Source organism: Dermacentor silvarum, chromosome 7 (genome assembly GCF_013339745.2).
Source record: "Dermacentor silvarum isolate Dsil-2018 chromosome 7, BIME_Dsil_1.4, whole genome shotgun sequence".
Taxonomy (NCBI): domain Eukaryota; kingdom Metazoa; phylum Arthropoda; class Arachnida; order Ixodida; family Ixodidae; genus Dermacentor; species Dermacentor silvarum.
This window is the reverse complement of record NC_051160.1, coordinates 153008069-153032857: the sequence shown is the minus strand read 5'-3', so window position 1 is coordinate 153032857 and position 24789 is coordinate 153008069. Positions and strand designations below refer to the sequence as shown.

General features: G+C 45.0%; 1 protein-coding gene across 1 annotated transcript; it reads left to right on the top strand.

The window, feature by feature from the left end:
• Positions 1 to 436: 436 nt before the first annotated feature.
• LOC119458593 (uncharacterized) lies at positions 437 to 23531 on the top strand. The gene is made up of 4 exons (XM_037720434.2): positions 437 to 564; positions 705 to 935; positions 2263 to 2358; positions 23109 to 23531. Exons 1-4 carry the CDS (start codon positions 457 to 459, stop codon positions 23229 to 23231), a joined length of 558 nt encoding a protein of 185 aa, XP_037576362.2. The 5' UTR covers positions 437 to 456; the 3' UTR covers positions 23232 to 23531.
• The last annotated feature ends 1258 nt before the right edge of the window (positions 23532 to 24789 follow it).

The following is a 24789-nucleotide window of genomic DNA, read 5'->3' as shown; positions in this document are numbered from 1 at the left end:
TAAACGATGTCTGGATTAGATCTTATAAATCACCTTCGGTATATGCGCGAGGGCCTTCAAATCAAACATGGCAGCAGTTCTGCTGAAAGCGGCGGAGTGAGTTATGCAGCTTTAAAAAAATGGCATTAAAACTATCTGTTTGTTTGATGGAGCTAAAGTTGGCGGCATTGTGTTAACTTCTGAACAAGTGTTCATGAAACGTGTCATAAACATAGCCATCTATCTAGAATAGCGTGGTCATTAAGGAAACCCAACATTTTTAGGTATATTGTTCAAGCAACATCCTTTCAAAAAGTCTTAATGCTTCTTGTTTCTTTCTTTTTTCTCGCGAAAAGCTCACGATCCTTTTTCTTTTCCACGAAATTTTTATAGATCTTTTAGTTGCAGTTTAGTTATCATACGCGCGTAGATTAAGCTCTTGTGTTTACGACACAAATTAAACGCAGATATTTTATTATGCTCCTGAAGACAGATGGTTGGGCTGGACGCAGGGAACGGTACGAACAAATTATACGCCGCGTATACTTCAGTGGAGCAGTGTCACGCCCGTCGACCTGTTATTATGTGAGTAGATTACCATACTTCAATATTTCAGTAGCACGTCAGTAATTATTTCTCATGATCTTAAAACGTTGCCGCTACAGAGTTGACATTCTCAAGGAAACGAAGCTCATCGCAGCATATTTGTCCATTTTATTTCGCAGAAAACTATCATGATGCTCTGCTCCGTCACACTGCTTGCCTTGACACTAGCGCACAGAGCGACGGCCGCGATGAAGTCGGAGGCCGAACTTTTGGAAAAGAATGGCTGGAAGGAAATGGATGCCAAGGGGAATCCTTTGTATAAAACACTGGCTGAGAAAGCTGCTTTGAACTTTACCAAACATATAGATTTTTACCAGGTGTTGAACGAGGTGACATCCGTGAACAAAAAGGTAGGCTTAAGGAATAGTAATTTCTCGAAAACAAATTAAATATATTGTTGCGCGCGAGGAAGCATAATTGTGAAAATTGTTGCAGCCGAAAACATTGTTCTATTTCTCCTATGGCCCATCAGCATCACATTTAAGCAACAAATATTCAGGTTCATTGCCTTACACTCTCATAATTTCTTTAAAAAATTTATTAAGTGTGAAATTTGCTAGTTTCCACTTATTCTAATATTTTCCGCCTTAGTAGGAGCTACATATCATGGGGTGCCTTTGTGCAAAATATAGGAACGGTTAGAGAAGAGCTTACGCGAGAAAGCACCATTTATCCCCTAAGTTCTGAAATGCCTCAGTCGGCTTGACTTTAACATAACAGTGCCATCTTTTCGGGAGCTGTGAAGACACAATAAACGCCTGTGCTATCTGTGCCATTTCTCGCAGGGAACAACGATCGTGTAATCTGTTGGGATATCTCAAGGCGCACAGGGCATTCCTGAAGAGAGTGGTATAAACATGCACAAAATTTGTATAACATCACGTACGAATAAAATGTCTTCAGAAGAAGCACAATACAACGTATACACAAATGCAGCTGGAAGCATATGGGCATAGGTGGATATATACTGTAGTGTGAATTTTGCAAGTAGAACTTAAAATATACTGACATGATTTATCAACATATGTAGTGGGCAAAATATTCCAATCCTTACTTATCAGAGGTCAAATGAGTGCGAATGTTTACAGCATATACCGTGAAAGTTTATAGCATATACCCGAACTGTCTGGCTGCATAAAATGTTTGTTCGACAAAAAAAGGAGACTTTCCAGCAATAGGAATAATGAAGACTATGCCGTAGATATTGAAACATATTAGATAGATCATGTTCCCACGTGTTTTGTGCGCTGCGTCTGTTTCTGGCCCTTGTCTGTGGAGTTGAAGAATAAATGAAGACGTTATTAGCGCTGTGTGTGATATGGTATTGCAGGATAAATTCAAACAATAGCCATGGTACAAAGAGCCAGTACAATACACTTGCGAAAGTGATGGATACACACTAGCCCAGTTTTGTATTCACGAAAAGTTTCTGGGCAAGAAGCAGCCGTAAAACGCAGAAGTAATGATCACTAATTTCCGCCATATTCTGAACACTTTATTTGACTATCAATTGAAGTTACTTTTTTAATTTAAGTGAACTTGACTTTGATAATTTGAATATGAAAGTAATACGAATGTTCTGTGTATAAGCCTTCAACAGAGACATTGTAAGAAAGAGTAATTTTTCTGTGGATAACAGAAATTCAACCGCTTGCGATTTATTCTGTCGTCCAACAGGCTATGAAGCACAGAATTGAGTTTACTTACTCGCCTACACCATGCAGCGTTAAAGAAGCGTTTGATGCCGCAAAATGCAAACCAGTCACACCCAAGGTAAGTTTATTCTAGCAGCACACGGGCAGTTTCGTTCTCTGGTTACGTCATACGTCCTGAGGAGACACCTGTTGCTTTATAGAAAAACGAAATCGTTAAAAAAAGAACGTCATATAGACCTTATAGGAAGAGATGCTTCTTTTCCTGTACCTTTCTCTTCGCTGTAATAGAAAATGCATACTTTTCTAGATATTTATTGGCCTATTATTGATTTCTAGTACCCTAAAGGTCAAATGACATGACAGAGCGAAGTGAAAAGTACGACATAATGCGTAAAAACGCTTGGTAGTTTCAGCTAATGCGATATTCGCAAAAAAATTTAAAAAAGGCCCACAAGTTCACAAACTCAACAAAAACAGCCATATATATGTCATTGCCATTACATGTGAGCTAGGGCATTAAAGAATGAATGGAGGTGTTGAATAATTGCAACTGATGCGGGTAGGTGATTCTATTCATTTGATGTGGTTGGCAGGCTATAATTATGAAATGGAGCAGGCAGACAAAGTGGACCACCGACTTTGTGACTCTGGTTTATTTTATATATTAAATGTACGATGGGGAAAAGATTATCTGCTTCCGTATAACAGGGTGATAACTCATCTTGGAAAAAGCTTAAACAAGGCTATTTGGGACCGTACGCTTATAGGTTAGATTTAGGCGAGACTTCATTGGAGTTATACCAGCAGCAGTGAGTGGTACAAGTTAGCCTGTCAGAGAGCTCAAACCGAGGAAACACAGGTTAGTTTTGCCCTCAAGAGTGATTTATATAGAGGCAAGTTTACGGATTGAGGCTATTTCAAAAACGTTGCGACGAAGGCATCCAGGCATGGGGTTAGCATCTTTGATCAGGTACTGAATTTGAATAGTGTAAGACGGTTAGATATCATCTGAACACACAGATAATAATCTGGGTACAGTTTATTTAATGAAACATTATTTAAGATAGTAAATACTTTTCATGCCGCAATATGTATCCACATGCAGGCGTATTTCTGCAGAGAAATACCTCCATATACACGTAAAGTCATAAACAAGCAATGCTTATCTGCACAAGTACCATAAATATTTTGTTTCTTGATAGTTGTTATTAGATAAATGGCTTGGCAAGAAGGTCGTTACAGGCCGGGTTCACTATGGAGAGAGCATAAAGGATAGATAATTTAAGCATTGCTGTTGGTGGCCGAATAATATAAAACCGTCAGGCATAAACCAGTTCCGATGGACGAACACACGTAAGGAGAGCGTCAGAATCGAGGAAATATTTAGATGTCAGACGGCGAAGCATTTGCGTATAAAACGGTGAAATAAATTCCACGCGGAATATCACAGTCATTTAACAAACCAAGAAGGACACCAAAGCAAGAACCTGTTTTATAATAAGAGTAACACTATGTACACAGTTTCCCTGTTCAGTATTTTAGTGTTTTTATGCTGCCGTAAAAATGGTGAAATAATGAATCTTCAATTTCGCTTATGGAGTCTGATTGGAAGATTTCAGAATAAAAGGAATTATTTTCGTGTGTTGGTTTAAGGAAAATATTGTTTGCAAGTAAGGTAGTTAATGGGTACGTTCTAGTTTGGAACAGTTGTACGTGAGCGCAGCGCGCGGTGAGGGAAGAGCTGTGTTTTATTAATATCACGACCTTGACGAGGTGGATTCCACATGAACCACTTACTACTACTACTAGGTGGAGGAACTACTTCCCATTTGACGCATAAATAATATATTAGAAATACTTATGTGCTCGAAGGGCGCGAAAAGGTTTGAGATTTGTTAAGATTTAATAAGAGAAGTGGATGGGTGGGTAGAATAACTTTATTGAGAGGTCCTGAGGGCTACGGGGTGGAAGGCCCCATGCTGGGGGCTACTGCCACGCTGGGACCTGGAGTTTTAACTCCCTGGATGCATCCTGGACTCGCTACACGGCCCAGAGCTGTTCTGCCAGCTGCGTGCTGCGTAGTGCTTTTTCTAACCTGGCGGAGTCTTGATTTTTGTTTGCGTGGGTCCGATCATACGCCTAGCGCAAGTGATGTACATCTAAGTGTGCTAAGGGAATTTTCGCAATATTTATTTATTTATTTCAAAGTACCTTACAGGCCCCAAGGGCAGCATTGAGTAAGGGGGTGCGTCGTCGAAAAATGACAGCATAAATCATAAAATCGATATATGAGAGTTAAAAATGTTTACAATAATAATGTGTTCGTAAAGCAGTGTTTCAAATAAAAATGGGAAAGCAATACAACGAATTGACAGGAAAGGAAAAAAAGTACAGTTCATGGTAACGTGAAAAGCGGCTCATCACTCTCGCATAAGAGCAACAAAATTACACACAAAGCGCGAGCACATAAAACGAACGACAAAATTCAAACAACTTGGTAAAAAAGAAATAAATAATAAAAATGCCCAGAGAAAAGGACAGTTCATGGTGGCATACATAACTGCGGGTGTAGTAGTTGTCTGAATTTATCGTTATTCGTGTGCGTGAAAGCGCAGTTGGGAAGCGCATTCCATATCCGAACAGCTCGTGGTAAAGCTGAGAAGTTAAATGCGGTAGTGTTCCCAATAATGGTGAGTGAAGCTGAAATCATTATAAATTCGTCGTGATGTGCATGACGCGCGTTCCAGTGGCAAGTTTGATGGCTTCAGTTGGTGAACAAATCTATGGAGCAAGGACAGGAGTGCTATGTCATGTCGGCTACTTAGTGATTGAAGGGAAAGGCCGAACTTTATTTGAGTTATGCTTCACTGCTGGCTGTAATTGCGCGAAACAAATCAACTAGTTCTGTTTTGAATGGCTTCTAACATGCGTATTAAGTACTCATGGTAGGGAGACCATAAAGGGGACGCGAACTCAAGCTGGGGGCGTACATATGTTAGGAATGCTAATTTAAGGATGTTAGACGGGCCGTTATGTAAGTTGCTACGAATGTACCTAACAGATTTGAAAGCGTCGGCACATATGGTTGTGATGTGAAAGGCTCAGGAAAGGCTTGGTGTAAGATTAACGCCTAGATATATATATGCTAATCCCTGTGGTACTTGATTTGTGTTTATATAATAGGAAAAGCTACGGTTTGAAGTATTTCTCGCGAATGTCATTACTTTGCATTAAAATTAGCTAAGTTTCATTTGCCAACCAGTTGAAGGTCCTTTCGAAGAATGAGATGATCATTAAGGCTGTTAATCGGTCGATATAATATACAATCATCGGCAAAAATACGCATGCAGGATGCGATGTCATAGAGTAGATCATTGTTGTATATGAGAAAAGGCAAGGGTCCTATTACGCTACCCTGCGGTACACGAGAACTGACATATGCAAGGGGTGACGTAAAATTATTAACGACTGTAAATTGCTGAAGATTTGTAAAAAAGTTACGAATCGAAGAGAGGGTCAGATAGTCTAATTTGAGAACGGATAATTTGAAAATTAAGCTGAACGGTCGAAGGCTTTGAAGAAGTCGAGAAAATTTCAATCTGTTTTAAGGCTACAGTCCATGTTAAAATGCAAGTCTGTAGTGAATTCTAGTAATTGTGTCTCAAATGACAAGCCTTTCCTAAACCCATGCTGGTTAACAAAGAAAACAATATTTGATTCCAGATGATGATATATGTGAGATGCAATGATATGTTCAAGCATTTTGCAGCAAATGCTTGTCAATGATATTGGACGATATTTTTCTGGGGAGTACTTCCTGCCACTTTTGTGCAGTGGTACCACTTTTGCAATTTTCCAATCATAGGGAAGCTGGCCTGATGATAACGACGTGCTGAAAATAAGACAAAATTTAACTAGATAGTGTGACTGTTCTCTTCAATATTTTTGGGTAAATATTATCGCCACCTGAAGAACTAGGCACCTTTAGGTTATTTATGAGAGTTGCGATACCATCCTCTATTACATCGATCGATTCCATGTACTGGTAATCTAGATCAGTGAATTGCGGCAAACTTAAGAGAGAGAGAGAGAAACATGGTGGGAAAGGCAGGGAGGTTAACCGGAAAAGATTCTGGTTTGCTGCCCTGCACTGGGGGAAGGGGAAGTGGAAATCAAAGGCTTTAAGAATAGGGAAGAAAAAAAGCAGTCACGAAAAAAAATTCAAGGAATTAAAAAAAAAGAAAAGGAGGAGGATAGAAATGTCTGTGAAAACTATAGTCTGTCAGATAGTCCACTCGATCGCAAAAACTTCAAGAGTGCCTTGACTGACTTGTCGTGTGACGAATGTATAGGCCGGCGTTCCGGGACTGTCTGCTCCGAAAGCGGCCGGTCGTCAAGACGTGCCAGCGCGGTCGCGAATGACTGCCTATGTGCGCTGTATTGGGGACAGTGACAAAGTACGTGCTCGATTGTTTCCTCGTCGCCGCAGTGGTCACACGCAGCACTATCCTCCCATCCAATGCGGAAAGCAAACGACTTTGTAAATGCGACACCAAGCCACAATCGGCAAAGTACAGTTGTTTCGGGTCGGGATAGTCCAGGTGGAGGTCGAAGTCGAACACAGGGGTCTAGTCGATGCAGACGTGTGTGTTGCAAACTAGGTGTGTTCCGCAACGATTGTGTGGCATCGTTTGCAAGCACTTGAAGTTTCGCTGCTGCATCTGTTCTTGCACAGCGGGATTGGTACCTGTGCGCCGTCTTCGTGAGCAGATCGAGCAGCTTCATCAGCATATTCGTTGGCCATTACGCCACAGTGGCTAGGGAGCCACTGAAAGGTGACGTCGTGTCCTTGCTCGACGAGGCAATGAAGGAGCTCTCGGATTTCGAGGACTAGTTGTTCGTAGGGTCCACGGTGTAAGGCGGAAAGCAAACAATGTCTTGGAGTCACTGAAAACCCTCCATTTGTTAGGTGGTTGCTCACGAATTATGCGAAGTGCGCTACGAAGAGCAGCAAGCTCCGCGGCTGTCGATGTCGTCTGGTGTGATGTCTTGAATTTCAAAGTGGAGACTTTCGCAGGAAAAAACACTGATCCTGCAGAACCGTCCATGGTGGTTGAACCATCAGTGTTTAAATGGGTATGATCACTGTATTTTTCGTAGAGCATGATCAGCGAAAGTTGCTTGAGAGCTGGTGATGAGAGTTCGGCTTTCGTTCGAATTCCAGGCACTGTCAGTCGAACTTGGGGCTGAGCCAAGCACCAAGGAGGAAACAAAACTCTCGTTGCAGCTGTGTAACCTGATGGAAGGTATATACGATAAGGCAGTATTGTCTGACAAAAAGAGGCACGTGGTCGGTCTTCTGGCAGTGAGGCTAGATAGTGAGAAGGGGCGCGAGCAAGGTGCCTGACGTGTGCTCTGAGCGCTTCCATAATAATGTGAATCTTGGCTGGGTAGCCATGTGCAATTGCAATGGTTTCTGATGTTGATGTACATCGTGGCAACCCTAGACAGACCCTAAGTGCCTGTGCCTGAGCCCTTTCGGTTGTACGAATGTTAGTTCTACAGGTATTGGTCAACACTGCCAAGCTGTACCTCAGATACCCGAGAAACAGCGTCCTGTAGAGTTGCATCATCGCGTGTAGAAGTATCCCAGGATTTTCATCCAAGAAACTTGAAGAGATGAGGGATGGCTGTCAGGCGCTTCTTTTGGTTGGTGACATGGGGACTTCAACAAAGGTCACGATCGATGATTACCCCTAAGAACCTGTGCGTTCTGACGTAAGGGATATTTTGTCCATTGATGGTTATGGTGTATGGTGTCATTCGTTTCCGGCTCATCATCATCATCATCATCAGCCTATATTTATGTACACTGCAGGACGAAGGCCTCTCCCTGCGATCTCCATTACCCCTGTCTTGCGCTAGCGTATTCCAACCTGCGCCTGCGAATTTCCTAACTTCATCATCCCGCCTGGTCTTCTGCCGTCCTCGACTGCGCTTGCCTTCTCTTGGTATCCATTCTGTAACCCTAATGGTCCACCGGTTATCCACCCTACGCATTACAAGGCCTGCCCAGCTCCATTTCTTCCGCTTAATGTCAACTAGGATATCGTCTACCCCCGTTTGTTCTCTGATCCACACCGCTCTCTTCCTGTCTCTTAACGTTACTCCTAAGATTTTTCGCTCCATCGCTCTTTGTGCGGTCCTTAACTTGTTCTCGAGCTTCTTTGTTAACCTTCAAGTTTCTGCCCCATATGTTAGCACCGATAGAATGCAATGATTGTACACTTTTCTTTTCGACGACAGAGGTAAGCTCCCAGTCAGGATTTGGCAATGCCTGCCGTATGCACTCCAACCCAATTTTATTCTTCTGTAAATTTCTTTCTCATGATCAGGGTCCCCTGTGAGTAATTGACCTAGATAAACATACTCCTTTACAGACTCTGGAGGCTGACTGGCGATCCTGAATTCTTGTTCCCTTGCCAGGCTATTGAACATTATCTTTGTCTTCTGCATATTCATCTTCAACCCAATTCTTACACTTTCTCGATTAAGGTCCTCAATCATTTGTTGTAATTCGTCTCCATTGTTGCTGAATAGGACAATCTCATCTGCAAACCGAAGGTTGCTGGGATATTCGCCGTCGATCCTCACTCCTAAGCCTTCCCAGTCTAAGAGCTTAAATACTTCTTCTAAGCATGCAGGGCATTGGAGGGATTGTGTCTCCTTGCCTGACCCCTTTCTTGATAGGTAACAGATAGGTATGTGTGTGTGGAGCAGAGATAGAACACCCAACTTCAAATCTGAAGGTCGTAAGTTCGAATCCTGCTCCAGTCCCCTACATTTTCAGGCATGGAGTGTTGCCTGACACCGGCAAAAAATATTGCCGAGAGCTAGTGGGGCTATACTAGTCCAGGTGCAACCAAACTAGGCAGGCCCACTAAGCTTCATCAAAGTCACTCCCTCACCAGAACAGGAATTGGCCTCCCTGGTGCAGTATTCGGCCGCTACCTCCCTCATGACTCGTTTCCGGCTAAATGCGATCAATGCGCATTTTTCTGGGGAGATCTTGAGGCCTTGTTCATTAAGGTACGTCGCTATCAACGCCGCAGATTTTTGGAGCCTTGCACGTATTTGAGGACACGTCACACCAGATGCCCAGACGCATATGTCATCCGCATATATTGACAACTTCACCGTATTTGGTAGGCATTCTACGAGGGCAATGAGCACAAGATTGAAGAGTGTTGGGCTCAACACACCACCCTGTGGTACTCCACGGTGTGTATAGTGTTGAGAAGTTGGGCCGTCTTCAGTATTCACAAATAGAGACCGCATATGTAAATAACTGCGTGTCCGACGATAAAGCCTACCGGCGAAGCCAACCATTTCCAGAGCCTCTAATATAGCCTCATGAAGAACATTGTCATATGCTCCTTTGATGTCTAGGAACATGGCGACAGATAATCGCTTACACGTCTTTTGATGTTGAACGTAAGTAACCAAATCGATGACGTTTTCAATGGAACATCGGTGACGTCGAAAGCCAGCCATTGCGTCTGGATAAACTTCATAGCGTTCCAGGTACCATTCAAGTCTGGCGAGGATCATTTGTTCCATCACCTTCCCAATGCAACTAGCCAGCGCGATTGGGCGGTAGGAAGTAATCTCTAGAGGAGACTTGCCAGGTTTGAGGAGTGGTACCAGGCGGCTGGTCTTCCATTCTTGAGGAACGTTTCCATTCTCCCAGGACTCATTGAAGATGCTCAGCAAGGCACTTCGCGCTAGTTCACCGAGGTGGCACAAGGTACGGTAAGAAATACCATCTGGTCCAGGTGACGACGACCGATTACATAGGGCAAGCGCCGCGTCGAGCTCTTGAGGGGTGAACGGCAGATCCATGCATGAGTCCCGTGTGTCCGGAACGTAGTCAAAGGTAAGGGAACTTGATCCCACTGACTGGCCTGTAATCATGGCATATAAATGTTCCGATACGTCGTGGTCTTGTTGGCGTTGAAAAAGTGCTAGTGCCTTGAATGGAAAGCGTTGTTCCGGAACAGAACGTAGGCCTCTCACAGTTCTCCATGTTTGAGACAGTGGCTTGCGGGGGTCAAGCTTGCGGGTCAAGGGACTCACAATATTTTGTTCATCGCTCCGATTCCAGTTTATCTATGCGGCGTTGTATCTTCTTTTGAGTGCGCCGGGCTGTCCTTAGATCGTGAATGCACTTCGTGCGTCGGTATCTTCGTTCGGCGCGACGACGAATAGCACGAAGTCGCTCCAACTCCAGGTCGAATTGCGAGTACTTCGATGAGCACATGAGCGTGCACATAGCGGTCTGCGCCGCTTCTTTAATAGCTTCCTGCAGTCCAGATAAAAGACCTTTCTGACAAGCGTCCTCCAGGTGGTTTTTAAACACAGTCCAATCATTTCTTCGTAGTGTGCTTGGCGGGTGAGTGTTAGACATGCCGTCAATCTTGAGGTAGGTGGGGATGTGATTGCTGCCATGTGTCTCATTGTCCAAAAACCACTTAACGCGCGTGGCAAAGCGGCGTGATACAAAGGTCAAGTCCAGGCAGCTGCTGTACACTGTGCCCCTTAGAAACGTAGGACTAGCGTCATTGAGCAGCAAGAGGTCATGATTGGAGAAAAACGAAGCGAGTCTTCGTCCGGTTGCCTTGACTTTTGAGCTTCCCCAAATGGTGTGATGGGCGTTAAAGTCCCCGGTGATAATCCAAAGAACAGGAGACGCTTTTATTATGTCTTCTAGTCTTTTGGTGTCAAACGGGCTTGATGGAGATAGGTACGCGCGTACAAGTGTAAAGGTGAGCTTTCTATTTTTGACGGTTAAGCAGACATACTGATTGTCGTCATGAGGTTGCACAGGCTGGATGACGTAAATAAGCTCACGGCGAATAAAGACGACTACCTTGCTATTTCCGTTGTTATTTGAGGACGTAATTGACTCGTAGCCGGATAGTCTGATAGGGTGTGTTAAATTTGGTTCGCAGATAACGATTATTGGGAATCGGTTAACACGTACAAACTGGCGAAAATCAGCAATGCGAGATCTTAGACCTCTGGCGTTCCACTGAATAATCGATGCTTCTTTGACCTCCTTACGAAATGACTGGTGGTTGTCAGCCATGGTTCACTCGAGGGTCGCTAGGACTGGGCTCAGCGAGTCCAGCACTTGTAATCCCCTTCGAGCTGATGGAGTTTACATGCTGGTCAGCATTACTCTGTTGACATCAATTATGGACCGCAACATCCGGATGATTTGGTGGTCTACTGTTGGCAGAACATCAACTGAAGGTTGCTTCGATGGAGGCAGCAAGCGTGTAGTCTCTTTGGAAGGCTGAGCGCTCGGGAGCGCTGGCCAGTCTTCTACAAGGGAAGGACTTTCCGTTGGAGGCCTCCTTGTGATCTCGGGTCTGCTTGTACTCGAAGCTGATCTCGTTGGAACAATCTGTGCATGAACTGCACCTTGAGTTGTACGTTTCCGTCGATGACGTCGACGTCGACGCCGGATCTTTTCAGAAGCTTCACTGTGAGATGAGCTGTCCCTAACCATCTGTTTCAGGATAGCAAATTCTTTTTTTATCCGTGGGCTGTTTTGATCCGTTACAGTTGCCACATCTAATGTTGGTTGCGCGGCAGACGTCTGCAGTGTGCGACTCCGCCCACCGAGGGCACACTGGAGATTTTTCACAGGCGCCCTCGACATGTCCCATCTTGAAGCATTTGTGACATTGAAGCGGCTTAGGGACAAACGGCCGAACAACATGTCGGAAGTGACCAACCTTGACATGCGAAGGGATAGAGTCGCCCTTGAAAACTATCTTCACGCAGCGGCCGTTTCCGAGGCGGCATACGTGCGTTATGACTACTCCTTCATACGCCGGTTTAATCAGAATGGGCAGGTAATTGCCAGGTCAATGTCGTAGATTACGCCGGCAGTGCAGGTTTCTTCCATTGGTATAACCGGTCTTACTTTGATGTTTCCCAATTCTGTTATCTGTCGGAGCTTATCCAGCGCATTTCCCCGGGTCGTGTCGACAGCCAAGCGTGTTTCGCGTGTTTATTCGGACCTCCTTAATTTCGTTTGGTGCCATTCCCTCAAGGAAAACGGAGAGAGCTTGCCTGTTTAATCCTGGAAGGCTGATGGAATTATCCACAGGGATGAAAAGGATGGTGTGCGGCCAGCGCTGAGGTTTTTGCATGCAGGGTTGAAGTACTCCCGGGTGATGACGTCTTGATGAGTCTTCTTTTTGCCTTTCGGCTCCTCACCGATACAAAGCTGTCCTCCGATGAGTCGTCGCCTGTGACTGAGTAAATCTCAGTGTCTTCGCTAGTGCTAGACCAAGTACCTCGCTTCCTTGAGGAGCTTGTCAAAGTAGACCTCTGGCCCGGCGGGATTGCAGGATCCGCATCCATGACCACTAGAGCAGGAGCCTCCGGGGAGTCTTCACTGCTGGTGGACCGATTGCCCCTTGTCAATGAAGAGCTCGCCGTGGTAGACTTCCGGCCACACAGGACTGCGGGAGTCTCGGCGTCCATACCGCCGAGGCTGGACGCATAAAGCGCCCCGGAAATCGTGGAAAATTGGACGAAATATAGCTAGCCGAGATATATGCGTTCTAGCAAAGAGCAACTTAGTCGTCGTTATCCCGGCAAACTTAAATGATCTTCTGTAGTGAATATGGACAAAAAAATTCATTAAAACTACTGAGCATTCCTTCTCACTGAGATGATGCTTTGTGTAGCTCAGGCATGTAGCGATGTAGTCTGTTCTGCGTAGGGTGCGTGTTAGTTTGAAGCATTCTGAAGGTGAGGGCTTGGCCTGGTGAGCTTAGTGCGAGGGGCGGTGTATATTCTGCGGTCTAGATAACAGTGCTTTGTGACCGCGTTGTATGTGGAGGGAGAGTCCCGATTCTCGCAGGGATGGTCACGACCAGAATAGGTGGCGTCGTGGAGGGTTAGGTCTCGCGTTCTCCTCTGAGCAATCTCATTGAGATTGGGAGGAGCGTCCTCGATCTCATCGAAGAGTGCGTGAACCAGCAGATGGTGTGATGCTGCAGCGGTGCAGATGTATTGATTATTTGTAATGCTTGTCTTGCAACGATGCCTTTCTGAAAGGCTTTGACGGCTGAGCGTGGATCGCTGTATACGTGGGTGGTGGTGGGGTCTGCGAGTGCGATGGCGACTTGTTGTGCTATCTCGGACTTGTGGGTCTTGACTGTGAGGGCGTTTGTGACTTGACCTTGCCTATTGAACGTGGCGGTAACGAAGGCTTGCCTGGACGGGTACTGTGATGCGTCTACAAAACAAGCTTGGATCTTCCTACGTACTTCGCGCAGGATGAACGATCCGCGCGCCAGCTTTCTGGGTTGATGGTGCGCGGGGTTCATGTTGGGCGGGTGTGGGCGAAACGTGTAGGAGTTGCATGTGTCCGTTGGAACGCTTGCGTATAGATTCACGATTGCTGTGGTGTCATGACCTACTTTGGCAGGGATTTCTCTACCCGATTTCGATTTCTCTACCCGGAGGAGCTCCAACCTAGCAGACGAACATCGCAGGCCCGTGGGAGCGACGTATTACTCGATCGCGTCGATCGCTTGCTGTAGAGTTTTCTCAATTGATCCCAGGCTACCTCCGGGGATACAGAACGTTACGTCATCGGCGTAAATGGTGTATTTGACGTTCGCGATTTGATGCAGTCTCTGGCTTAGGATGTTTAGCGCAAGGTTAATAAGCGTCGGAGAGATGACAGAGCCGTGCGCGGTGCCCTTGCCGCCCAGTTTGTATTTCTGAGACTTGATTTCCCCTAGACGGAGGGTGGCCGTGCTTTCGCTCAGGAACTATTTTGTATAAGCGTAGAGTCTAGTGCCGAGGTCGAGGTTAGAGATCGTGTCGAGTATGTAGTCATGTGATTTACTATGGAAGGCCTTTTCAAGCCTTAGGATTACCCTCGTGTCTCCCGTGTCTGCGTCAATGATCTGATGTTTGAGCGTTATGGCGTTTTGGGTGGGCAGGCCGGGTCTAAAGTCCATTATTGTAGCGGGGTAGATATCTTTTTCTTCGATGTGTTTCGAGCGCCTGTTTAGGATCGCGTGCTCGGCTACCTTGCCGACGCAAGACGTCAACGAGATCGGTCTGGGGTTATTGATGTTGGGCGCCTTGCCTGGTTTTGGGATGAGCACGATGAGGGCCGTTTTTCAGCCTTCGGGTAATGCTCCGCTCCTCTAGATTTTTTTGTTTTCCTCTGTGAAGGTTTCGATTGGGGTGTCGTCTAGGTTTCTAAGTGCCTTGTTAGTTACGCCTTCGGCCCCCGCGCTGACTTGCTGTTTAGGTTCTGAAGCACCGTGCGTACTTCTTGGGTTGACAAGTCCCGATCTAGCTCTGGGTTGGCCTTGCCGCGATATGCTTCGGTGGTCGTGCCTCTAGCATTTTTGGCCACCGGGAGGTACTTGGCGGTGAGATGATCAATCAGGTCATTTCCCGTGGTATTCTTGAGTTCTTCGTGCATGATCATGTTCAGCGTGCTACCCTGGACCGTTTGGGTCCTGCTTCTGTCTAAAATGTGTTTGAGCAGGTGCCACGTCGTCCCGTCGTTGATGCGGCCATCCGTGGCGCCGCACACTTCGTTCCATTGCTGTTTAGACATTTGCGTACAATATTCTTCAATCTGCAGGTTGAGAGAAGAAATTATGTCCCTCAGCCTTCGATTGTGTCTTTCTTCTTTCCATCTCCTGGTGAGCGATTCCTTTGGCTTCGAGCATGTGAGCCAGTCGGCTGTCCATGCTTTGAATGGGGAGGTCTATTTCCTTCGTGGCCGCCCTAATGTCGGCCTTTAGTTGCAACGTCCATTGATTGCGTGTTCCGCGTTCGTGTCTGAACTCGCGGAACTTGTCCCAAACGACGTATGTCATTTTTCCGGGTTGTCTGAATGGGCTCTCAATCGTTCTCTTAACAATGTGATGATCGCTGTCCAGATCCTCTAAGAGGTTGTTCCACTGATAGTTTGGAACGTTGCGGACGAAAGTGAGATCCGGCGTTGTGTCGCGGTTGACCGAGTTACCCGTTCTTGTTGGGTATGCGGCATTCGTAATGAGCGTTAGGTTGAGTTCATCGGCATCGTTTAGTAAGTCCTTGCCCTTCGCCCTGCTTGCAACGTATCCCCGGACCGTTGAAGTCCCCGGCCACGATCATGGGGTTGTCGCCGCCACTGTTTAGTGCGAGTTTCAGTATTTTCCTAAATGTTTGCGCTCTGTGTTTGGGGCTGGTGTACACGTTTAGGATGAATATGCTGTTGGGGTTCTTAGCTCTTGGGAAGACTTCCGTGAGAATGAATCTGCAGTTGCTGCGGTCGTGATTGATGTTGTGTCTCGTGTGGGCTAGCTCGTTGCTGACCAACGTGGCGATACCTCTGCATTTGTGTTGCGGTGTTGTAGCGGTCACGTCATAGCCTGATAGCGAGGGTGCAGCGGTATTCGTCTCTTGTAAGAGAATAACTTGGGGTTTGTCTTTTTTGGCTCGAATGTATTGTTGCAGGGGGTCCATTTTGCGGACGTAGCCCCTACCATTCCATTCCTAAAGGCGAAACAGTTCAGTTTGCGCGGCTGTCTTTTTTGTTGGCGTTGGGTTGCCTTTGTGAGGCTATGTTGTTGCTGTGTCTCTCGAGCGACAACACCCGAGGTTGCTTGGTGAAAGCGGATTGTTTCATCGCTGACGGGTGGTCCGCCATTTCTAGCCAGCTGAGTCTTGCCCCGTGGCTGTTGATGGTCTCCATCATGTGGTTGATTTGTAGCGTTATCCTGTCGTAACCTTCCCTGAGAGTCACTACTGTCGTCGCAAGTATGTCTTGCCCTTCTTTCAGCGACGCGACCGTAGTTAATAGCCCGCCGAGCAGTTCCTTGATTTCGCTGTCCGTGCACTAGGGATGTCTGCTTGTCGCGGATTTTCTCTTATGCGGATTGCGCGTGGATTCCGCGACCGGTACCTCCACTACCATGGGTTCTGATGCGCGAAAATTAGGAGAGAAGGGAGCCTGGGTAGACCGAATACTAGCCTAAGGAATTTCGTGTTGGGGGCGTGTTCGGTGTATACCTCCTTCTGGCTGCGTCACTGGCTGCCGAGAACACAGCTCCTGCAATTGCGGCTCTTGACTTGGTCATAATCTTTCTGCGCTTTGGGGTTATCTCTTTATTCCGGCAGCCGTACTTGCTGCCTGCAGCAGCTGCCTGCAGCAAGCTCGCTGGTCTGTGGTGACTTTGACGTTGTTTCATGCCTTGGGCTTTTCTCTATGTTTTAAGGGGTGCCCAGTACATAACAAAGCACCTCCACTAGACGTCACTTGGTAGTGATGCTGACAAACCCACCAGTGTTATAGCTGTTAGTCTCAAATGTTACTCTTTATTTTGCGAACATGTGCCAACCCTGTAGAAAAATACATGTGCCCCATAATTCCCATATCTAATAATCGAATATGGAACATATAGGATCCCATACAAAAGCCGTTTTTCTCATATGTCATATGAAATGATATAGGAGTTTTGGGGAATATGGTGTTTTTTCAGTATGGCAGAAAATCGAATAGTAATGAAAGGACAACACCGGCGAATGCGATGGTCAGTCATATATTATCTAAAGGCAAAGCGGAGACGCAAGTTCAACTGTATGAGCTATTTATTCATGATCCTCGTACATTCCAGCCCAATCAGTGGTGCTGGCCTACGTTGTAAAAGGAACGGCATTCTTGTGTTGAGCCTGCAATCTGATTAGAAAAGACGGCTCCAGTATTGAATGTGGGACAACATGCAATACATTTAGGATACATACGGACAGGTCTTTCGCTAAGCGTTCAATTTGTAACAGTAGTTACCCGGTGAATGCATTCACCGAAAAAGAGATAAACAGTGTACGCCTGTTTCAGGTACTAAAATCATCAAGGAATATGACAAGTATTTTAATTCAATTATATCTTATTTTCAACATCAGAAGACAATGATGTTGTGGGTGGTGAACAAAATATCTCGAAAATGCGCTTGAAAGCGTTCTCAAGTAGACCATCTTCTTTCACATACGAGTGCTTCGGGTGCTTTCTTAGAAACGACTTCTCTTCTGAGACTATGCAGAGAACTAATACATTTTGCATTTGGAAAGCGAAAAAAATTTAATAGTACTTTAGTAATCACATTTTAGGTTTTTTAACGAAATGTTGCGCGAAAACTTTCTTGCTATGGACACAAACGGATATCCCAGAATTTGTTTGCCTGCAGTGCAGTTATAATTTTTTTCTTTAAAGCTCATGTGTGAATTTTTAGAAGTAATGTGTAAACAACGATGGGCCAGGCAACATAAGGGCTGTAAAATATATATATTCTAAGTAGATAACGCATCTTTTAACCAAAACGAACTCGCAGACTGAAGAGTTAGACGTTTTTGTTGTGTCATCAAAAAAGTTAAGAAATTATCGAGCAAACGCGCACTGATATCACTGTAGGCAGATGTAATCAGACATGGAGCCGTGGAAAATTTTGATGCGGAAGCATCAAATTGTTCATTGAGCAATAAAGCCGGTAGCAGCGAAATGGCACCTAAATTCCCATTGACTGCGATGCCACGTCACGAGCGTGCCTCGACATAGCAGAGCGGGCGAAATAGAACACCTGCTGCTGCGCTGGCGCAGCACGTGTTGCATGAGGGGAGACGGTGTCGCCGCGACAATATCTCACCAGGGCGCCTCTCGTGCTCGCCGGCCAGCTGGCGCGCAGTCCCTATCTCTCTCCTCTCTCACCTCCGCTGGGCAGGCGCACGCTGCTGCGTGCACATGCCGGCCCTGGTGGCCGCTGCTGCTTCCTCGCTCTCTGGTTGCGCAGTACGTTGTTGGCATGCAGCGTTCGCAGCGCTGACTGCTGCTGCTTGCCGGCTCGGGCAGCACGTACCATTATGGTACATTACTCCAAGCGCAAAACACGAAGAATCGCTCAGAGGCGTTCAATTGGACAATAATGCTTTCGCATTTCCAACTCATAAGAAGTGCTTAGGTGTCTTCGGTTATCTTATTAAAAAGAACAGGCGACGGGTGTTTACGCGGACACCTGTTGCGCGATCTCACAACGCGGGGGATAATTAAAAGGAAATGAATATAGACAAGAACCCATACTCTAGATAAATGTGATGTTCACGAAAAGGTGATGTTCTAGCCAAAGAAAAGTTGCGTGTGGTTCGTGCATTCCGTACCGCCGCCTTTTGCTCTAAATAGAAGGCTTGAATATTGCAGTACAAGGCCGCTTTAGTCGACGTCTAGCAGCACTGGGGACGTATTCTGAACATATCCAATTGGCCAGCGGCGCGCGCTGATTGGCTTTTTTAGCAAACTTTGATGAGCTGATGGTCTGGTTGAGCACGATGTCATTCAATTTTGCTCACCCAGGCAATCAGCGCGCGCCTGACGGCGATATTGTCGCCGAGACGATACTACTGCCGACGTGTATCGTTTCGAAATACGGCCCTTGGACACTGCAAGCTAATAAACTATTTCGAAAGATCATCTGCAAATCGGCATCGCCTATTTGAATTTCCTCATCCTTTCGATTTCTGCCGACCGTGTTTGAATAATATATTCTTTCTAAAGTTATAATGCTTAGTGGTGTCGACTAATTGGCATCGGTTGACAACTACGTTTGTTCTGATTAGAATAAACACAACATTAATTCTAGAGCAAGGCGAAGCAGGTCTAATTCTACTTAGAACGCGAAATTACCTTTTCGACGCAACCAAATTGGTACCTTTGCATCACAATCCTGAAATGAGGTGTCTAATATACTGGATGTTTTTTGCTAATGCGGAACGATTATCATGCCGGTATACGGAAAACTGTTACTTGTATGCCCCAGTCGTATGCGCAACTACGCTACATGGCTAGAGGGATGTTAGCAACAGGTAATGTTTTAGCTATAACCCTGCAAATTACCTAACCTGGTAGGCATTTAGTTCTGTCTGCTTAGTAATTTAGCTAGACCTAACGCTACATTCTAAAAATGTATACTTGAAATGGGGTAAAATGTACGATGGCGTTCGAGTCAACAGTTTTCCCGAAGGTGTTCCAGCAGTTCAGAACAACGTCAACTGCAACAAGTTTGTAATGTTAGTACAACTTTCAGACAGGTATCTAGAAATCGGCGCTGTTGAAATCGCTAATGTAGAATTGACATTCTATGTTCCTCGCTTTTTTTTTAATTTACAGCATGTTACTTTAGGGCAAATATTAACACGTTCACAAAAGCTTCAATTTTTCATTAAATAACCTTAAATTTTGTTGTCCTATTGTGGCGTCTAGCCACGAAGCCCAGGAGCGGTAATCGGCAGGGCACAAAACAGGCATTCCATGAGTGCCTCGCGTTAGAGAAAAGACCGGCTTAGGGAATCGTGCCACCAGAATATCTACAGATGTATAAGAAAACGGCATAATTTTTCGCCGGCAGCCACAAAGTGCGGTGAAGAAGTTAGGGCATCACTTTATTATGAGTGCTATTGGGTGATGCGAGCAAACGGTTAATGCCAATATTTTGCCTGATATATGACGTTATTATAATTTACTTAAACCAAGTGTACTCATTTGCGGAGTCGTTAATGATTTAGTGACAGAATACTGCACCAGGGAGGCCAATTCCTGTTCTGGTGAGGCAGTAACATTGTTGAAGCTTAGTGGGCCTTCCTAATTTGGTTGCACCTTGACTAGTATAGCCCAACTAGCTCTCGGCGATGTTTTATGCCTCCAACAATTTGCCCATGCCCCTCAGTTTCCAGCGCCTGCGGAGCACCTGACTAAAGTGTTGGTCAGACCTGCTACGCCGCAGAGGGTGCTAAGAATATCTGGGCCGGAAAGGCCGCCAATGGAAACTGAAGCTGGTAACGTTGAACACGCGCACCTTATCGACTGAGGTTAGCTTAGCATGGCTATTTGAAGAATTATCAGGTACTGCCCGGGATATTATTGGCCTTAGTGAGGTGAGACGAACTGGTGAGGCTTATACAGTGCTGACTAATGGCCACGTCCTCTGCTCCAGATAAGAGAGAATTCAGGGTAGGATTTCTTGTCCATAAGGAGATAGCGGGCAACTCTGATGAATTCTGCAGCATTAATGAGGGGGTAGCAGTCGTCGCAATAAAGCTTAATAGGAGGTATAGAATGAAGGTTGTACAAGCCTACGCCCCAACCTCCTGTCACGATGATGAAGAAAAAGAAAAGTTTTATAAATATGTTGAATTAGCAATGAGAAATGTGCAAACTCAGTATACTGTAGTCATGGGCGACTTCAATGTAAAAGTGGGGGAAAAGCAGGCTGGCGAGCAAGCAATTGGCAACTACGGCATCGATTCTAGGAACACTAGAGAGGTGTTGGTAGAATTCGCGAAAAGGAATAGGCTCCGAATAATGAATGCCTTCTCCAGGAAGCCCAGAAACACGAAATGGACCTAGAAAAGGCCAAATGGAAAAACAAGAAATGAAGTAGATTTCATAGTCTCTACCGATCCCAGCATAGTGCAGGATGTAGAAGTGTTAGGTAAGGTAAAGTGCAGTGACCATAAGTTAGTGAGGTCTAGGATTTCTCTCAATTTGAAGAGAGAAAGAATAAAGATAGTCGTAAAGAAACAGGCCAACCTAGACGCCATAAGCGTAAAACCGCACCAATTCAGGCTGGTGCTCGTAAACAAATATGCAGCTCTACAACACGAAGATAAAGACAACATAGAGATAATAGATGAAACCGTAACTAGGTTGATCTCAGAAGCAGCAATTGAAGTGGGAGGTAAGGCACCATGACAAGCTCTCCCATTTAACAAAGGACCTAATAAAGAAACGGTAAAACATGAAAATGTTAAACTCGAGAGATCAGATAGAATTCGCTGAAATGTCGAAACTGATCAACTAGAAGAAAGTAAGGGATATCCGAAATTATAATGTGGAAAAGATTGAGGAAGCAGTAAAATATGGACGCAGCATCAAACTAGTGAGAAGAAAACTTGGCACAATACAAGACAACATGTACGTATTGAAAGATAATCAGGGTAATATCATCAGCAATTTTGATGACATAGTAAAAGCAGCGGGAGAATTCTATACTGACCTATACAGTTCCCAGAGCCGCCAAGCTACTTTCATTCGAAGAAGGCATGAGCAGGATTGAGACGTTCCTTCTATAACTAGCGATGAAGTTAGAAGTGCTTTCAAGAACATGAGCAGTGGTAAAGTTGCCGGAGAAGATGCAGTAACAGTAGGTTTAATCAAAGATGGAAGAGGTATCATGCTTGAAATGCTTGCGGCCATTTATACACAATGCCTCACGACTTCAAGTGTACCATAAAGCTGGAAGAACGGCAACATTATACTCATCCACAAAAAGGGAGGCGTTAAAGAATTGAACAATTATAGACCCATTAGCTTGCTTTCAGTATTGTATAAGATATTCACCGAGATAATTTCGAATAGAATCAGGGCAACACTTGAATTCAGCCAATCAAGAGAACAGGCTGGCTTCAGGAACGAATATTCTACGATGGATCGTATCCATGTCATCAATCAGGTAATCGACAAATCTGCGGAGTACAATCGACCTCTCTATATGGCTTTCATAGATTATGAAAAGGCATTTGATTCAGTCGAGATACCTGCAGTCATAGAGGCATTGCGAAATCAAGGAGTATAGGAGGCATACGTGAATATCTTAGCAAACATCTACAAGGATTCCACAGCTACACTGGTTCTCCACAAGAAAAATAGAAAGATGCCTATCAAGAAAGGGCTTAGGGAAGGAGACACAATCTCTCCAATGCTATTCACTGTATGCTTAGAAGAAGGATCCACGCTCTTGGACTGGGAAGGCTTAGGAGTGAGGATCAACGGCAAATATCTCAGCGACCTTCGGTTTGCAGATGACATTGTCCTATTCAGCAAGAATGGGGACGAATTACAACAAATGATTCAGTAAGTGTAGGTGTGGGGTTGAAGATTATTATGCAGAAGACAAAAATAGTGTTCAATAGCCCAGAAAGAGAACAAGAGTTCAGGATCGCCAGTCAGCCACTAGAATCTGTAAACGAGTACGACTATCTAGGTCAATTACGCACAGGAGACCCTGATTATGAGAAAGAAGTTTAGAAAGAATAAAATTGGGCTATAGGGCATACGGCAGGCATTACGAAATCCTGACTGGGAGATTACCACTTTCGTTGGCAAGAAAAGTGTACAAACATTGCATTCTACCGGTGCTAACATATGGGGCAGAAACTTGGAGGTTAACAAAGAAGCTCAAGAACAAGTTAAGGACCGCACAGAGAGCGATGGAACAAAAAATATTAGGCCTAACGTTAAGAGACAGGAAGAGAGCAGTGTGGATCAGAGAGCAAACAAAGATAGCTGATATTCTAGTTGACATTAGGAGGGGGAAAATGGAGCTGGGCACGCAATGTAATGCTTAGGATGGATAACCGGTGGACCATTAGAGTTACAGAATGGATACCAAGAGAAGGAAAGTGCAGTCGAGAACGATAGAGAACTAGGTAGAGTGATGAAGTTAGAAAATCTACAGGTGCAAGTTGGAATGAGCTAGCGCAAGACATGAATAATTGGAGATCGCAGAAAGAGGCCTTCGCCCTGCAGTGGACCTAAAAATAGGCTGATGATGATGATGATCATGATGACTCATCTGCGAATAAGCCATGCCCATGGCCATTTAGCTAATTGTTGTAAATAAACATATGTCAAACTATAAGCCAATAGTTCGTACTTGCCGATATACTGTAGTTCGTGTGGATGCCATTCGCAATGTTAATCTATTTCTTCCATTTTCTCTTTCTCAGGCTTCCGGCGAATGCACTTCAATGTTCACAGCGAAGGACAACAAACCAGAAAATGCTGTGCTCGATTGGGTGCACTGCAATGATTTCATGGCGCCAAAGCGCCGTCGCTATCCTGACAACTGAGAAAATTGAACATTCCTAGGTAGTGCATTCAACGGCTATGCGCAAAGCCCACATAAGCAGTGTCTCGCGCCTTGAAAGTGCGGTAAACATGACGTATTCGTTTTCTTTTTCAGGATAGTATGAGCATGTTAGGCAAATAAATACTAGCGAAATCACTGTGTAATGTCGTCAAATTTGGATCACAACCAAATCACCTAATTGCAGTAAAAAAAGTATTTAGTGTTTGACGGTCAGAGACCAATTGTGAGAACGCGGTAACCAGAATAAATCGCATTTGCACTATACATGTTTGAATTGTGACTGAAAATAAGTACATAATGTTCGATATAACACAATCGATCTAGAATTTTTCTTAACCAATTGCAACTGCGGTGCTGGGGGTTTATAACACGTATAGACTGACGTGCGAGAAATACTGGTAATATATGCTGGTGAGTTCAACAGCTCGCCACGAATTATTAAACGGATGGTGAATTGTTGGCGAAGACCGTGTAACGGTGGCAATGTGAGCAGGAAAATCTGCTCTTTTCATAAGCGTGCGGTTGATGATGATGATGATCAATGGATTTTATTGGCGCAAGGGCCAGATATGGCCAAAGAGCGCCAAACAAAAGATAATAAATGAATTCACAGTGGTAGTATGTGGCAACTGTAAGGTTTGTGAATCGAAATGTGAATGGTACATGTAACTTGGCTGTAGAGAGGCCTAAAATTAGTCGCTGTAAACTGCGTAAAATGTAAAGGAATTAAAATAGTGAGAATGACTAATACCGTATGCTATGACCACAAAGGTTCTGTTACCCGGGGGTGATGTACTAAAAGCGTGAGTAACAGTAGCACTCGTACCTCAGTCGTGTGCCATTGAAAGCAAGGGTTGGGAGGCACGTGCTTTACAAAAGTGCTATCGCAGCAGCCGCCTCTAGTGGGAGGATGTGCTACGATACCTTGGACTGATAACATGCAATGTGCTTACATCTCGTAAAAACGCTAAAACTAACTTATTGTCAAAAAGTGGTTCCATGCCAATAAACATTGCGGGGTGGAGGGGAATGTGTCGTCTGTATGCCAGGGCAAAGTACTTCTTTCTTTGAACTTCTATTCCCCTACACTCTTACAAGACGTGGAGGACCGTAAGCGTCTCGCCACATTTACTACAGACAGGAGGATCGTCACCGGCCAATAGGTAGGAGTGAGTGCCATAGGTTTGGCCTATCCTAAGACGGCAGAATCTAACTTCGACTTGCCGTATTTTCCTCATTGGTGGCCAGTTTCCAACGTTTGGCCTAATGACATGAAGTTTATTTAGTGTTTCTGTGTCCCATGTACGTTGCGAATGGCCCCTCAGTTTCTTGCACAGGAAGGACTTTAGGTCCATGACAGGAACAGCTATGGAAGAATTACCTTGTTTTGTATCTACTCTCGTCGCCATGCTATCAGCAAGCGTACTACCCTCGATGCCTCTGGGGCCAGGTACCCAGCATATTATTACATGTTGATGAGATGAAAAGAAATCGCAGAGGATTGAATAAAGTTCAGTGAAAACAGGATTTCTGTTTCT